This window comes from Suricata suricatta, chromosome 14, assembly GCF_006229205.1.
Source record: "Suricata suricatta isolate VVHF042 chromosome 14, meerkat_22Aug2017_6uvM2_HiC, whole genome shotgun sequence".
In the NCBI taxonomy this organism is placed as follows: domain Eukaryota; kingdom Metazoa; phylum Chordata; class Mammalia; order Carnivora; family Herpestidae; genus Suricata; species Suricata suricatta.
This window is the reverse complement of record NC_043713.1, coordinates 54,314,953-54,331,000: the sequence shown is the minus strand read 5'-3', so window position 1 is coordinate 54,331,000 and position 16,048 is coordinate 54,314,953. Positions and strand designations below refer to the sequence as shown.

Sequence of the window (16,048 nt, the reverse complement as noted above, 5' to 3'; positions counted from 1 at the left end):
TCAAATATTTATTTAAGATATATCTCAATGGTTAAATTTTGTAGTTATTTAAAACATTAATAATAATATCAACTTTACCACATGGTACTTTCAGAATGTCACATGATCTCTAGGATTTATTTTTGGCATAATATAGGATAAACAGCTAAAAAATATTTTTAGTATACACATACACATATGTTTTAAGGCATATAAGTACGCATTATTTCAATATAAGTAGACATTATTATTTAAAAATCTGCTTTATTTTTTAGTTAGGCAAAACACCCAAATACACTAAAATTGCTAAAATATTTTTCATACAGTTTTCTAGTATCTCTGATCATTTTTTATTCATATTTAAACTTTTTATAAAATAAAACATATTTAAAGAAAATTATACAAACCAAGTAAACAGCCTCAAAAATAAATGAGACATTTAAAAAAAATCAAAATATCAATGAGTAATTTTTTGATATGTATTGTATATTTTAGGTTATCCTGATCCAGAAAATTTTTCCTGGACAAAATATCTGGAAGCTACTCAAACGAATGCTGTTCCTGCCAAAGTTTTTAAAATGGTGAGTTTTATACTCTAATACATTCTCAACTTGAAACAAGTGTACATGTTGACTTAATTTGGCAGCTTCAAATTATTCCAGTTTTTTCTTTTTAAATTCAAGTGTTATTTTCATAACCACTTTGCCTAGTTTTCAGTTAAAACTACAAAGGAGGTGACTCACTTTCCATTGTTCCCCTACACAAAAGTAATGATAGTTCCCCACAGTAGCCCAACTAGTGCAGTTGAAAGCCCCTCATCAACCCCTAATAATGGCGGAGCCCTTCATTTCTGCTTGTCTTACTCCACATGGTGGGAACTCCGAGCTTTCACAGCCTTGGAGACTGTTTGAATGTCAACAATGCCATAATAAAATTGGCGAATTTTATGTAGTGGGTGTGTTTTACAGTTTTATCCATTTTGAGGGAAACATTTCTTTTAGCCTTTAGAATGCCGGTTTTTAAAGTTCAAATGTGTACTTATACCTTTATTCCAAGGTTGAACCAAGGGAAAAGGGAAAAGACAGTGCACTGATAGTACGGTTCAAAATATTTATGTGCTAAATATTTATGTTCAGATGGCTCCCTTTCAACTTAGTTGTGTGCTCCAGGCTTCCTGATTCATCTTAAATCAGAATTTTATATAGTGAACTTCTACATACGAGTTCATGTATAGAAAGTTTTCTAGGGACCAAAAGGGATTTGGAACAAAATCCCAGGCTGGATTTGGAGAATGAATTTAATCAAATTAAGAAGGCTGGAAATCTTGGCATGCTAGAAAAGGCTTCAGGAATTGCAAAAACTCGATAAGCCAAGTACCAGCTACTGGTAGTTACCATTTTCTCTTGTGCTTTCTGCCAAAACTCATTTTATCTTTCTAAGAAGAAAATTACAAGAAAATAAAGTTATGATTTAGTTAAAAAGGTACCTTCCAGGCTCTGACATGAGGTTATTATGGATTCACCTTAAGCTGTAAACCTTTGGCATCTGCAATATGAAACTATTACCTTTGTTATCAGGACAGTGACCTTGGGGAGAACAGAAAGATTTTCAAGCATCAAAGACCTAATTGTAGTCCGTATACTCCAGTTAGTAGATGTAATAATGCATTTTAGAAGAAAATACTCTTCCAAAAAAGCTAGAGAGAAACAAACCAGATATTGGAGAAAGACTTAACTGTTTATTACTCACATATTATGAGGCTTGTTATATTCCTATTGCCATTTCTAGACTTGCAAAATTCAATACACTTTAATTTTCAATAAAGTTGATTGAATATTTTATGTGTAATAGCTTTCAGAGTGACTTTATGCCAACCTATGAACACTCCTGGAGTTGTCTTTTGACTTTGATTTTTTGTATTTAAATTTCTTTAGTGTCAGTGGTTTGGTAAGTCCCAGTGTACTTTTATCCACCCCATTCTCTTTAGGATTTTCTAAGTGTCCTTCTTCATTATAGAGTCCTGGTTCCTAGGTTTTTAAGACTTGGAAGAAAGCTTAAATTAAAACAGTTTTTAACCTGCTATTTTACAGATAAGTAACAAAAGCACAGCTTATAGCTTTAAATTACATTGTGGTATGATTCTAAAATAGTTTTAATGGGTAGAGTTATGCAGCTTTTATCTATTTTAAAATTTAGATTTATAAAAGATTGTCTATTTTTTTCTAATTGTTTAGTAAATAATTTTGTCTTCTGAGCCATACTCTCCAAAACTGGTCAGTGAGAATAGTCAACAGTTTCTTGATTTATAAAATTAATTTCAGAAAAAAAAATTAACGAAATAAACTGTTAGTAAATTAGAACCTATTTTCAATCTTGTGATGGTTAATGAATTTATGGTTTAATCTGTCTTTTTAACTATCTTGAAAATGACCAAAAAGTTCTTTCTCCTCTCACAGATTTTTATGAAACTGGATAAAATAATATGCATGAAGTCTTGTGTGCCCATAAGACCAAATTTCAGTTGTAGTAAAGGTCTAAGTGCAAAGTCAGAAGAACTGCACTGCAGAAAACATGCCATGTGGTGTCTGGGCAGAGGGATTGTGCTGGTTTTTGCTCTCTTGATGTTGCAGCGGCCGCCCCATGGTTTTCTGCCCAGCATGAGGCTTGAAGCAGTGGACAGACGGAACCCCAGGCTGATTCGCGTGGCTACAGTCATCGATGTGGATGAGCAGCGATTAAAGGTAAGAAGTGGAGGAGGGTTTTTGTTGGGATGAACACTGGGTGTTACATGGAAACCCACTTGACAATAAACTATAAAAGAAAAAGAAAAAAAAAGAAGTGTGAAGTGCACACTGTTGGGGTGTGTCCCTGCCTGCCCACCCGCAGGCCTCTGGTTTCTTGGCTCAATAGGAGGATAAACCTTCTACTGACTTCTTCCTATTCCCAGTTCCTGGGTACAGGGCTTTCCAACCAACTAGTACTTGACACAGAATCTGTAGATTAGATACGACTGATTTTGAGAGGGATTCTAACATATTCTTGTTTGGATTTGCTGTTTAGACTCTTTCTTTCTCTTTCTTGCTTTCTTGCTGGCTTGCTTGCTTGCTTGCTTGCTTTCTCTCTTTCTTTCTTTCTGTCACTATCATCAGCTACTTCTTTGAACTAGTCATTAAACACCTTAATAAGAACAGTTAAGTCTTTGCTTTCTACTGTTCTTTTTTAGATCAAAGAAAAATGAATAAAAGGACTTAGTCACTGTAGCTAAAACAAAAAGTTAAATTTTGATGTAAATATTTGATGAACAGATTTCTCTACTGTTCTTATTGTGAAATCTACTTTTTTAAATGCACACATGGTCAAAACTAAATTTTCTTTAAATGAAAGCTTTTCTTTTTTTTATACAGAGCTGAAAGTTGTGGTATTCAATAAATCTACAGCATATGACATTCAGAAGTTTTTTCACCCAAATAGTTTATTTCATAGTAATAAAAAGATTCAAGTCAACTGCTTTGAAAATAGGCACTATCAAGAAAGATGTATTTATATTTGATGTAAAGCTATAATTTAAAATAAATCTCATTTGCTATATGCTGAATACTCTTTTTCATCTTATAAAGAAAAAGCAGTACATAGATTTTAGTAAAATTTAGAGATGAGTGTCTGGCCATAGCTTATCAAGAACTGGCAGGGGTCTTTTCTTCTTCTGACAAATGAAAACTGCTACACTGAATGCTATTCAGGACTAATACATTATTGGTATTTTCTCTCCCATATATTGCTATTAATGTTTTATTTTAATTTTAATTTTAAGCACATTGCTGAAACTTTTATTTGTGGCTCTTTATTGCTTACTTTTACAGCACTTACTCTGGGAATGACTTTTGAATATTATAATTACTTTACAAATTAAGGAATATTTTGTCATTGAAAATGAACCTTAGGTTTTTTTTTTCTCTGAATTCTCATTTAACTTTTATTATACAATTATTGCATTTATAGGAAAAACTCAATAAGTACATCAAATCTTATTTAGAATTTTAATTGACAGATTACTTTTTTGTGATTCATAAGCTATGTATTGTGGTAGCCAGCTGAATGTATTTGCCAATATGTGGTCATATTGTGTCTATATATTACCTTGAAATATTTGAAAAACTTAGGTCCTAAAGTGAATTTAGTATATTTCTTATTTACTGTCTCAACATTGATCTTTTAAATCTCTGAGAATTTAGGGGCGCCTGGGTGGCTTAGTCAGTTAAGATCCATCCGACTTTAGCTCAAGCCATGATCTTGAGGCTCATGAGCTCAAGCCCCATGTTAGGCTCTGTGCTGACAGCTCAGAGCCTGGAGCCTGCTTCAGATTTTTTGTCTTCCTCTCTCACTGCCCCTCCCCTGCTCGTGCTCTGTCTCTCTCTGTCTCAAAAACAAACAAACAAATATCTGAGAATTTAACTGATCCTTCTGAAGAAATAGTTCATGTATCTTCTCCCTATTTTTTCTCTTCCATGGTAATTGCCTTTTCCTTTACTGTCGGGGGAAAAAGTTGAAAAATGTCCTGTCTCTCTGACAGGATTAGAACCTTAAGCATTACCTCTGTGGTGGTGAGCACAACGGAAATCCCGTTAGGATTTTAGGACTAAGTTAAGATGTGTTTATGCTGCTGACATTCTCTACATTTCACATTTATAAAATGTGATCACATTTATAAAATGTGATCACATTTATAAAATGTGAAATGAATTGCTTCCACATACCATTCAGTCTGTCAGAATGTTATCAGTCCTGGAATGGACATAAATGTCTTAGCGCTTGTGGAGTGCTTTTGACCTCACAAACAGCCTCTGCCCTCTTACAGCCCATTCCTGTGATGGACCCTCCATTCTGCACCCACCCCTAGTCCTGCAGTTGGGTATATGCTTGTCCTGTCCCATGAGGTACAGGGAGAAAGATTGTGGGCTGGCAGTTTTCCAAATAGAAACAAATTATAGAGAAGATTCGGAAGCGTTCCTTAAAATTCCATTCATCAGTGTTCCCTAGGAGAAGAAGGCATTGAAAATGAGCCTCAAGTGTCTTCCTCTGAGTTAAGGAAATTGAAGGCAGTAGATGGGACTATTTCTGCAATTGGGAACACAGTTGACACTTGCCTGAAATCCTGTTTGTCCAGAACCATTCGTTTATTAATGTGCCAACCGTATTCTTCTATAGTTTTCTCTTTTATTTATTTCTTAAATTTTTTTTGTAATTTTCTCTTTTAATGTCTATATCTTTCCAAGACTGTTTTTATCACTGACACTGGCACATAAAAGTGCTTAATAAATGTGTGAATGAGTGAGTGTGTGAAAGAAGAGATGACATTGCATATATTCTGGCATCCTGTTATTTGAGCGTGTGAATAATTGTGTTACTCAAAAAGTACTCTTTCCTCATCCTTACCTCCTCTCCTAATTACTCAGTCTTCCATTGGAAATCCAGTTCAACATAACATACTGGAAAGTGACGTGGAATAAACTGATCTGAGTTTGAATGTCAGCTCTGACTTACTGAACTGTGCTATTAGCTTGGTTACTCAGTATGTTTGAACTTCTCCTTATCTGTAAAGTGATGTGGTTAATAATGCCTACCTTGCAGGCTTGTTGTGATAATTCCATGAAGTAACATATGTAAAGTACCTTAAAATGTGCTGACTCTCTCTAGCAAGTCAGTGGTAACTGCTATTACTAGCCAGTGCAAATGCCCTGTGCTGCTCTCCCTGGGCGCCTTTATTTTCTGTGTTAATGAAGAGGCCTCATGAAAGGAATTGTCAACAGGAATGGATGGGGGAGGAACAAGCCCACATTCCCTGGTGAGTTCCAGTGGAATTGGCCTGGGAGTGCTTGTGCTCATAAGGGATTCTGCTGCATGCCCTCTCACTGTTGAGAGTAGAGTCAGCAAGTCAATCAAAAGAACTGTACTAATGATGATGATAATGACGACAATGGCACTTAATTTTTATCAGATGACACTCTTGTAAGGGCTTATATACATTAGTGTATCCTCACAGCAATTGTGGGAACAAAGGTGCTGTTATTATACTCATTTTATAGATGAGGAAACTGAAGGCCAGGGAAGCTAATTAGTCCAAGGTATAAGCTAGAATAAGGGGAATCAGGTTTATTCATTTATTTTTTTAAAGTTTATTTATGTATTTTTGAAAGAGAAAGAGAGAGAGAAGGAGAGATAAATCACAAAAGGGGAAGGGGCAGAGAGAGAGGGAGAGAGAGAATCCCAATCTGCACTGTCAGCACAGAGCCCAGTGTGGCACTCCATCTCATGAACTGTGAGATTATGATCTTAGCCAAAAACAAGGGTCAGAAGCTTAACCAGCTGAGCCACTGGGTGCCCAAGGGGAACTGGGTTTAAACCCCAGCCTTCAAACAGAGGTTTCAACTCTAGAGTTTATAGTCTTCCTACTTCTTCTATTCTTATGTCCTAATCTTTATCATAAATATCCTACTTCGTAATGGGAGAGCAGTTGTCTAGGGTGGGGCCTGAGTTCACTCATGACCCACCCTACTTTGTCCTTTGTGCTGAGCCCACACTGCCTGTCCTCCCTGGAGATTTGTGTGGTGGTACTGGCCCTCTCTGGCAAAGAGTAGTAGATCCAGAGGACTAACATTTTTCCGTTCTGCCACTCCTCAAATATGTAGTTGACCCTATGTGCTTGGTTAATTCTATTTTTAAATCAGCTTTTTTGAGATATAATTCACACAATAAACTTCACTGGTTTTGACTATATTCCCAGAGCTGTGCAACCATCACCACTATCTAAGTTTAGAACCATGTCATTCCCCCCGAAAGAAAGCTCACATGCCCTAGCAGTGACTTCTCAGTCTACACCTCCTCCCAGCCCCTGGCAATCACTAATCCACTTTCTGCCTCTATGGATTTGCCTATTCTGAACTTGTCATATAAATGGAAACATGTTATATGTCATCTTTTGTACCTGGCTTCTTTCACTTAGCATAATGTTTTGAAGGTTCATCCATTTTATAGCATGTATCAGTAGTTCATTACTTTTTATTTCTAAATAGTATTCCATTGTATGGATGGACCTACCACATTTTGTTTATCCATTTATCATTGATAGATGTTTGGGTTGTTTCCAGTTTTTGGTTATTTTGAATAATGCTTCTATTAACACTTGTGTATTTTTTTGTTTTAGTGGACGTAAGTTTTCATTTCTCTTGGGTATAGCTCTAGGAGAGTAGAACTGCTGGGTCATATGGTAACTCTTTGTGTAACGTAAAATGTTTTTTGTAGTAGTTGTACCATTTTACCTTCCTACCAACAGCACGTGAAGGTTTTAGTTTCTCTACATCCTAACCAACATTGTTATGGTGTTTTTATTTTACATTTTAAATACTATCTAGCCTAGTGGGCCTTATGTGTATAGGTACCAAGAATCTGAATTATTACAATTGACATGTGACCGCTAATAGTACACTGGCCAAAAGGAGTAGGATGCAATGACTTCCTAGCGATTGCAGTAGTAGAAGTGATAACAGCAGTAGATGTGGTGTTCGACTCACAAGTCACAGAAGTGTTTTCAGCAGAGTAAGAACAGCCAGTTATTGAATATGGACTTTGTTTCAGACATTTAGTGAAGTATGTTATATTGTACCTTTATCTCCACAGCGAGTCTTTTTAAAACTTATATTTTTATTGAGATCTAGCTGACATATAACACTGAATTAGTTTCAGGTGTACAACATAGTGATTTCATATTTGTTCACGTTCTGGAAGGGTCACCATAGTAAGACTGGTTACACAAACTCTTATAGGTATGAGTTATTTCTGCTTTACACTTGGCATGGAGACTTTAAGTATTGACCCAGAGTTCGCAATCAGTAGTGGAAGAACTGGGCATAAACGTTTCTGATTCCAAAGCCAGTGCTCTCTCATTTCAGATATTACCCTCTAGCTGTGATAAGGTATAGGAACTGAGAATATAAATTGTAGGGCAGTGGCAGCTTGATTTGAGATATTCTCCACTCTTGCTCTTTTAAGTCCACTGATACTAGTCAAGTCAGATATTCTGATTTTCATGCTGAAAATATTAATTTGCTTGTGTGTGGTTCATTAGTTATGAAGTTTTTCTTGCCATGGTAGGTTTTTAAGATGCTATTTCCTCTGTGTTGATTACTGTGTTTATTAATTACTATGGTTACTCTCTAATAAATATTTATGATGTACTCAGTGTGTATCATGTTCAGTTTATAGTCAGCTATTATGTTTAATAATTATTCTTTTGTTTGGTTGCACAGTGTTCTCTGTTATATCTGAAGACATTACTGTCACCTTATCAGGAAATGCACGTTACAGTACAATAGACGATGGACACTTTTAGGAAGCTTAGCCTTTATTTAGGAAAAAAAGAATGTATTCTTCTACAAATAAATGTAAAAGGAGGACTTAAAACAGAAATATTTGATAAATATTTGCCCTGTGGGAACCACAGCTAAGCTGTGAAATGAATTATAAATGAATTCCAAATAGATGCTTTAGGAAATTTTCCTGAATCATTAATAAATTGAATGTCTTCAGCAAGTCTTTTCATATTTAATGCATTAACTGGGTGTTTTTGTAGCATTTCTAAATGAAATAAGACCATCATGACCAAAAGAAATTGTCATGGTAAGTTGTCTACTTGTGTGACCAGAAACTATTTTGAATTTTCAGTTAGACCAATAAGTTCAAAGCTTTTGTTTGAAAAACGTGCAGGTGGATTAGAACAAAGCAAAAGTCCAAATACGAGTCAGTGAATGTTCATTTTAATTAAGGGTTTACTGTGCTTCGAGAAAGTTGCTTGACCCCTGTGAGTCCTTATTTAATTATCTGTCAAAAGGGGAGCAGAATTGGAATATATCATCTCTCTTGCCACTGTCTCTAGCTGGGATGCATTTTTTTTTGAAAATCGTTTTGAAGTGTGAGGACAGAACAAGATACTAACATTAAAAATGACGGTCCTTTGAGCTCAACTTCTAATTAACACCCATTACAGTGCCACAGTGATTGATGACTGTCTTCATTTGGGAAGGAGACTGGGACAAATTTCAAAAATATTATGGCCAATTAATGAAAAGATATTTTGTAGGAGTAGGTGAAACTATAAATTAGTGTCAACCATGATTTCCAGGTAGGTTTAAGGCAGGTAGAATGCTCTCCCTGGTAAAGATTCATCAGTGTAATTATAGTAACAACAAACAGCAGTGATAATATCAGTGATGGCTGACTTTGTCGTGGGTTCTATGTGTTGCTGTTTATGTGCTTTACATTTTCATATTCTCTTAAACTAGACAGCCACCCTATGAGGTAGATGGAGGTAACGAGACGATCACACATAGCTTAAGCTGCTTGTCCAAGGTCACCCAACTACAGCCAGAGCTCCTAACCCACAAGGCAGCATCTCTTCCTGTAAAGGGACAGAAAGTAACTATTTCAGCCTTGATGGGCCTTGAGGTCTCTGCAACAACGCCTTGGTTCCATGGTGTAGCACAAAAACAGTCACTAACAGTATGTAAGCAGATAAGAGTGGCTATGTTCCTGTAAAACTGCGGACACTGAAATTTGAATTTTCTATAATTTTCACATGTCATGAAATACTCTCCTTTTGATTTTTGCAGCCATTAAAAAATGTAAAAACCAATCAATTTTTAGCACATGAAATGCACAAAAACAGGCCTTGTTTGGCCTGTGGGGTTATAATTTGCCAACTCCTGTCTTAATAGATAAACCAGACTGATCCGGCGATGAGAGATGACCTTACAAAGTTGTTACTTTTAGTATAAGCGGTTTTGTATTCTTGCCTTATTTTTTTTAAATACTTTTGAACCAAACCACATCTGTGTTTATTTTCCAATCTAGTTTTAGATATTCAGTAGAAAGCGGTAGACGAAATGAGCCTTACCATAGAATCAACAGCTTCTAGACTTCAATGTATTTCTCCTTGTATCAATTGATAACCATCCATTCATTTGATTTTCAGTGTGAATGTAGTCAAGCTCCCAAAAACGATGTATAATCTTTCATAGAGCAAGCTTCCTTGCCACTAGCATTGTATTCTCCAAGAAATGTAAATAGAGACATACCTTGAACGTTTTTATTAGTCTCTCCACCCAGAGCAGAACCCCATGCCCACCAGCACCGCAGGGAAGACCTGCCCTGGCAATGGCACAGATGTCTCACTCTGGAGCCATTGCTGGCACCCCTTCGGTAATCCTCGCCATCCGGACCCGAGGGATCTAATGAGATTCTGACATGTGATTATTTGGCTGGAGCATCTGCTTAGTCATGAGCAGGATAGACTAGAAATAGAACATTTCACAGTTTTCTGTGCAGAACACGGTCTGTGTAGAAACTTCTTAAATAAAAGATGATGATGTTGTAGCACTAGTTGTTCTTAACCCTTATTTTAGGATTTTGCATTTCTTTGAGTATCTGAGGGATGCTACAGACCATTCCTCTGCAAATTGCACATACTCGTGGGTACAAATACTGGATTATATTTGTGTTTCAAGGACTGCTGGACTTTTTAGGAAGGATCTTATTTTAGGCTAACAATTCTCAGGTTAAAAAAAAGTTCTCCATTATCTGTAATCTGTTGCTTTATCCAGTGCTAATTTATATTTACTCAAAGAGTAGGAGACCCCTTGCCTGCTGTGATAATGAAGCCTCTTATTTCTCAGATGGTCAGTTGGAACCTGCAGTGTGGACCGCTCTCTTCCTTCAGAGCAAACAAAAGAGTCTGTTGGACTTGCCTTGGCTTTGGAGGAGATGTGCACATTTTCTGTGGTTTTCCTGAACAGAAGCGTACTATTTCTGACTAGCTGCAGTTTTGACATTCCACGTGCCCTTACTAATACTGATACTTAGCTAATTATGCTGGATATCATCTCTTTTTCTCACATCCTGCTTTATAGGCACTCTATTTTTACCACTAGAAGGATATCTATCAAAAATAAATAAGAGCAAAAACTCCCCAGAATAAAGTGACTGACTAGGCAAGAGGGTGAATACATCTCTCATCTTGTTCTGAAATCTGTGTCATTTCTTGTGATATAAGAAAAGATGATAGACTTGGGGAAAGCAGCTTCTTCTGTGAGAAGAGAACGAGTGGATTCTTACATTAAATTAATTTTTTTCCAAAATGAAGTTGTATTATTTTCCCACGGCTGCTGTAACAAATTACCACAAACTCAGTGGCCTAAAATAACATAAATGCATTATATTTCTCTAGGTTGGAAGTGTCACTAGGTTCAAACCAAGATTTCAGCAGGGATTCCTTTTGGACACTCTGGGGGAGAATCGTTTTCCTTGTCTTTTTTAGTTTCTAGAGCCCGCATCTGCTCATTGGCTCATGTTCCCTTTCTCCATATTAGAAGCCAGCAGCATAGCGTCTTCAACCCTCTCTGATATTTCTGCCTCCCACTAATCAGAGCAGTGTGATTACCTTGGGCTCACTGGACAACCCAGGAAAATCTCCCCCATCTCAAGATGACACCTGCAAATTCCCTCTTGCTATCTAAGATAACACTTTCCAGGTTTCTGGGCTTAAGATGTGGACATCTTTGGGAACCATTATTCTGCCTACTGCAGTAGTACAGGACAAAATTAAGATGCTCATTAAAAAGAGGGAGACAGGGCTTTTACTCACTAAAAGCAAGATATTTTACTTACTAAAGAGACTGTTCCAGGAGCAGTGGGCCCTGGGATGATATTGAGATGTGGAACCTGCCCTCACAAGCTAGCTAGGGAGGTAGGTTAAATCACAGTTCAGCATCGGGGGTGTGGCACAAACCATCAGAGGCTATAAAAGCCCATTTGCAAATGTAGCCAGCCTTGTGAGCAAAGATGCCGAGGGGCAGATGGCTTCTCCAGAACAGGTTTTCTTCTCTGAGAAAAAGTATATAACATGCCTTGTTTTATTTGCATTTCCAAACACCAAATGCCTTTATTTACTATCATGCAGAGACAAAGGAAATTTCAAATGTAATCTGTCTTAATGTGTATGTGTGTGTATGGATGCATGTTTGTATGTATATTTACATTTCTTCTTCTTTTTTAATTGAAAGCCCCTTGGGCAGGTGGCCTGTACACGATGTGTGTTTGGACCAGGGAACAGGGAGTTGCTTGAGGTTGCATAGCTGTGGATTCCACTGGGGCTCAGCTGCGGGAAACGGGCCACAGGGATCTGCAGCCCAAGTGGCTGCCGTGGGTCTTCATTTTCTACTACTGCTTCTTAGGGGCTTGTTCCCAGAACTTTCTATCCCAGGACTCCAGGTGTGTGTGTCCCTGCTTCCTTGGCAGAAACAGGGCTGGGTCATGGAAACAATGGGACCAGGCCATATTCACTGGGACCATCTTCCCCAAACTGCCGATAGAAAAGGAAGGGATGTGTAAATCCTGTAAACTCAGGATATATTTGTGTTCCAGGGCTGTTGGACCAAAGATGGGTTTCAGAGGTACAGGCTGGGTGGGATGATGGCCCCCATGAACAGGTTGATGATCTGGTGGCAGGGGGTGGGCTGTGGCTGTCCCACAGCAGCAGGATGCGGATCCACTGTCACCTGGAAGAGAGTGCTAGAATGGAGAATCCAGGCCTCCCCCAGACCTGCTTGAGTCAGAGTGTGCTCACTTCTCAAACGTGAACAAGGAGTACTTAGTCACATGTAGAGAAAGGCAGGCTGTTTGTCTTCTGCCCTCGTTTCTACTTCTCCACATGGGTTGAGGAGGGTGGGACGTGTCCAGTGCCCTTCACAGTAAGTCCAGCATGAGCGGCTGCTTTTGGACTCTAAATTCAGCAGACATTAAGATCTGGGTGCTTCTCTGGGGAGCCCTCAGACCTGTGAAACTGTTGTCGGAAAATTAAGCCTTCTAATTCACTCCTTCAAATGTATGCTCCCTTGTTTGGTGTCCACAGTGAGGCTTTATGTCGGAGAGCTCAGAGGCTGGTACTCAGTCTTTGAACTCCTAATGAAATGATGACTATTCCCTTGTCCTTTTCCTTTGGGTAGTAGTAATCATTGTAGGGTCTATGCAGTTACATTTACTTGGTTCCCCTCTACCTCTTTGCTCCTTTTGAGTCTTCTCATTGGCTTCTTTCCTTAACTTCTTGCCCAAGGCCTTGGTCCCTTTGTCTTCTCTGATCTGGTGGCTCTGAAGCCTGAGTGTGTATTTGAAATGCCCCACAGTTTGGAAGCTTCCTCTAATGCACTGCCTGGGCTGAGCACCTCTGCTGGGTTCTCTCCATGTTGCCATATTTAACTATTACTTAAACATCTTTTATGTTTCATGAAGTCCTCACTATATAGGCCCCAACCCTTTTCTTCCTTAGGAATCTTCAACTTAATAATGATGGCTTACTCACCAAATTGCTCAAACCAGACACTTGAGAGTCGTTCCTAAAATTTACCCATTTTGAAAAGACCACCTGCAGTTAACCACCATATTCTTTTTTTTTAATGTTTATTTATTATTGAGACATAGAGAAACAGAGCATGATTGGGGGAGGGGCAGAGAGAGAGAGAGGGAGATACAGAATCCAAGGCAGGCTCCAGGCTCTGAGCTGTCAGCACAGAGCCCAATACGGGGCTTGAACCCATGAACTGTGAGATCATGACATAAGCCGAAGTTGGGCGCTTAACCGACTGAGCCACCCAGGCACCCCACAACCACCATATTCAATTGGTTTTGACTCCAAATACTGTATCCCTAGTCCCATTGCTGCTCTCCATGTCATGACAGCCATCCTGCTGACAGGTGACCTCATCTGTCACTTGGACCACTATAGTTACCTCCCAGCTGCTCTCTGGATCCACTTGAGATCCTGTCCATCCATACTATACAAAGATGCCAGATGCCATGAAAAACATGGGTTGGATCACATGACTCCTCAACACACTCTTTGGTGTCTTCCTATTATTACATCTAGATAAAAAAAGAATCAACTCTCCTAATGTGCCCTACTAATCCTGTGTGATCTTGACTTACTTCTACATTTTATTACCTTTAGAGACCATTGTAAAATTTGGAGGAAAATAGAAAAATACTAGGATTTGGCTAGTGACTTTTGACTTAAGTTTGAAAACTTCTCTTTTCAGTTGAAAGTGATACTTCACTCTTAACTTCACATGAAGGTGTCACACACAACCCTCTCTTCTGTTTTTGAAAAATGCCATAAATCACTTATTGAAGGACTGGCTGTATTCAAAATCCATGTGACCCATGACAGCTATTCCATGACCAACTTCTATAACTGGCAACTGATAAAATTCTTCAGTATTGATTGGAAGGTGCACTTGATTTCATAACCACTGAATCACATCTCTCACCCCACACAGGGGTGAGAGATGTGCATGATAGAATCAGGGAAATAGAATTCTTTTTTTCTGTTTTTTTCTTTCAGTAAAGATTTGCTTTGTGAGGTTAGAAGATGCATTTTTTTCTAATATGTGAAAGTGGGCTCAATTTTATGTGGGTGTACCAAAGTTATAAATGGACAGTGAAGCCCAAAGAAAATATGTATAAAATTTGTATGTATGAGCTACATGTAGATGCTTTTCGGGCTGGTCAAAATCAGTCAGTAGGTCTGGGTTGACTTCAGAGGTTTTGCATAAAGTGAAGCACGTATTGTTATCTTGTTTACCACGTGCCACGTCTCTGGCATTTGCGTCCTTTCCTAAGTGTGCTGTCTTCTCTTTCTGCTCTGTCTCCCCATAGTCCCTCGCTTTGCTGACAATGTGATATTCACCCATTGTCAAATGGTTGCCTGCTTGCAAATTCTGAGTGAGGCCAGATCAAATCCTGTGCTTAGAGAAAAGTGAAGAGCCATTCCAGGAAGTCTGATTTTAAATTTGTCTCTGCAAATGTCCAAGAGAATCCTAAGCCCATTCTTGTGATTCTGCTTCATTTCCTGAATCAGTTCATGTCTCCATTCTCCAGGAACACTGTTTCCCACGTCCTCTGTCCTCACATCCTTCTCCTCATTCCCTTTTATAACCGTTGCTTCTCATTCTCTGGGAAATGGAGGAAACGCAGAGTAAAATTGCCCCTATCCCCATGCCAAATCTACCTTTCTATCCGTGTCCCAATACGCATACTCAAAATTCCTACTTGTTGCAGTGGGAGAATTGTCCATGGTCCTGTCTAATGATCCCCGCTTCTGTGAAGCAATTTACTCTCCTCTGACATGAATTTAATTTTCATCATAGGACTTGTGATTATCTAACATTAGATTATAGATTCACTTATTTCTTTTATTATCTGTTTTGCCAGAATGTAAGCTAATAGAGGAAACCCCTTTCTCTCTTGATTACTCAGCTCGTCTTGGTATCCCCAGTGTCCAGTATCTGGCATTTCAGGGCTGGCAAATAAATACTTGATGAATGAATGAATGAATGAATGAATCAATGAATGAAGGTGAATTACAAATAAAAATGCACTGATAGATTGTTTACTGTAATGAATTACTGATTATTAAGGATTATTTATTCCTTATTAATACAAACGTGTATTAACTCCTGGCATTAACTAGATGCCCTCTACATATTCCCTCACAAAAGAGTAGTTATTTATAACACCACATGGAAAATTGGATTAATTGGCAGTTTGCTATTACTAATATACCTTTAATAAGCAGTGTGGTAATGATAAGCATGGCTGAGAATGATATAGTGTTTGAATAACTGCAGTCATACATTATTTCATTGTATATGATCCTTTCTCCCTTGTAATATTGACATTGTGTATCATGGCAGTTATATCAGTGTCAAAGAAGCAGCCCATTATGGGGCCATTATACTAATAACACATGACAAACAGTGAGACTGTGGAGTAGTAATGGATGCATAATGGATAATAAATGGTTGGAATTCTGAACAGTAATGCTTGCTAGTGATTTGCTAGTAACAATAACCTTCTCTTAAAATAAATGCGACTTCAATGTCAAAACTGCCAGCTGCCTGAGGGGTGCACATTACTTTTTGAGGGCGACCCATTTCACTTGGCTTAAGCCTCTCTGCTTCCCAGCCGA

The 16,048-nt window shown here is 38.1% G+C and overlaps 1 protein-coding gene across 5 annotated transcripts in view; it reads left to right on the top strand.

Annotated features, from left to right (window-relative positions):
• The window catches only part of L3MBTL4 (L3MBTL histone methyl-lysine binding protein 4), a 354,831-nt gene that overhangs the window by 116,789 nt on the left and 221,994 nt on the right, over positions 1-16,048 (top strand). For all 5 annotated transcript variants that reach the window (XM_029922680.1, XM_029922679.1, XM_029922681.1 and 2 more), the window contains 2 exons: positions 475-560; positions 2,610-2,720. In XM_029922680.1, the coding sequence (XP_029778540.1) occupies positions 475-560; positions 2,610-2,720 (197 nt within the window). The remainder of the gene's footprint in view (positions 1-474; positions 561-2,609; positions 2,721-16,048) is intronic.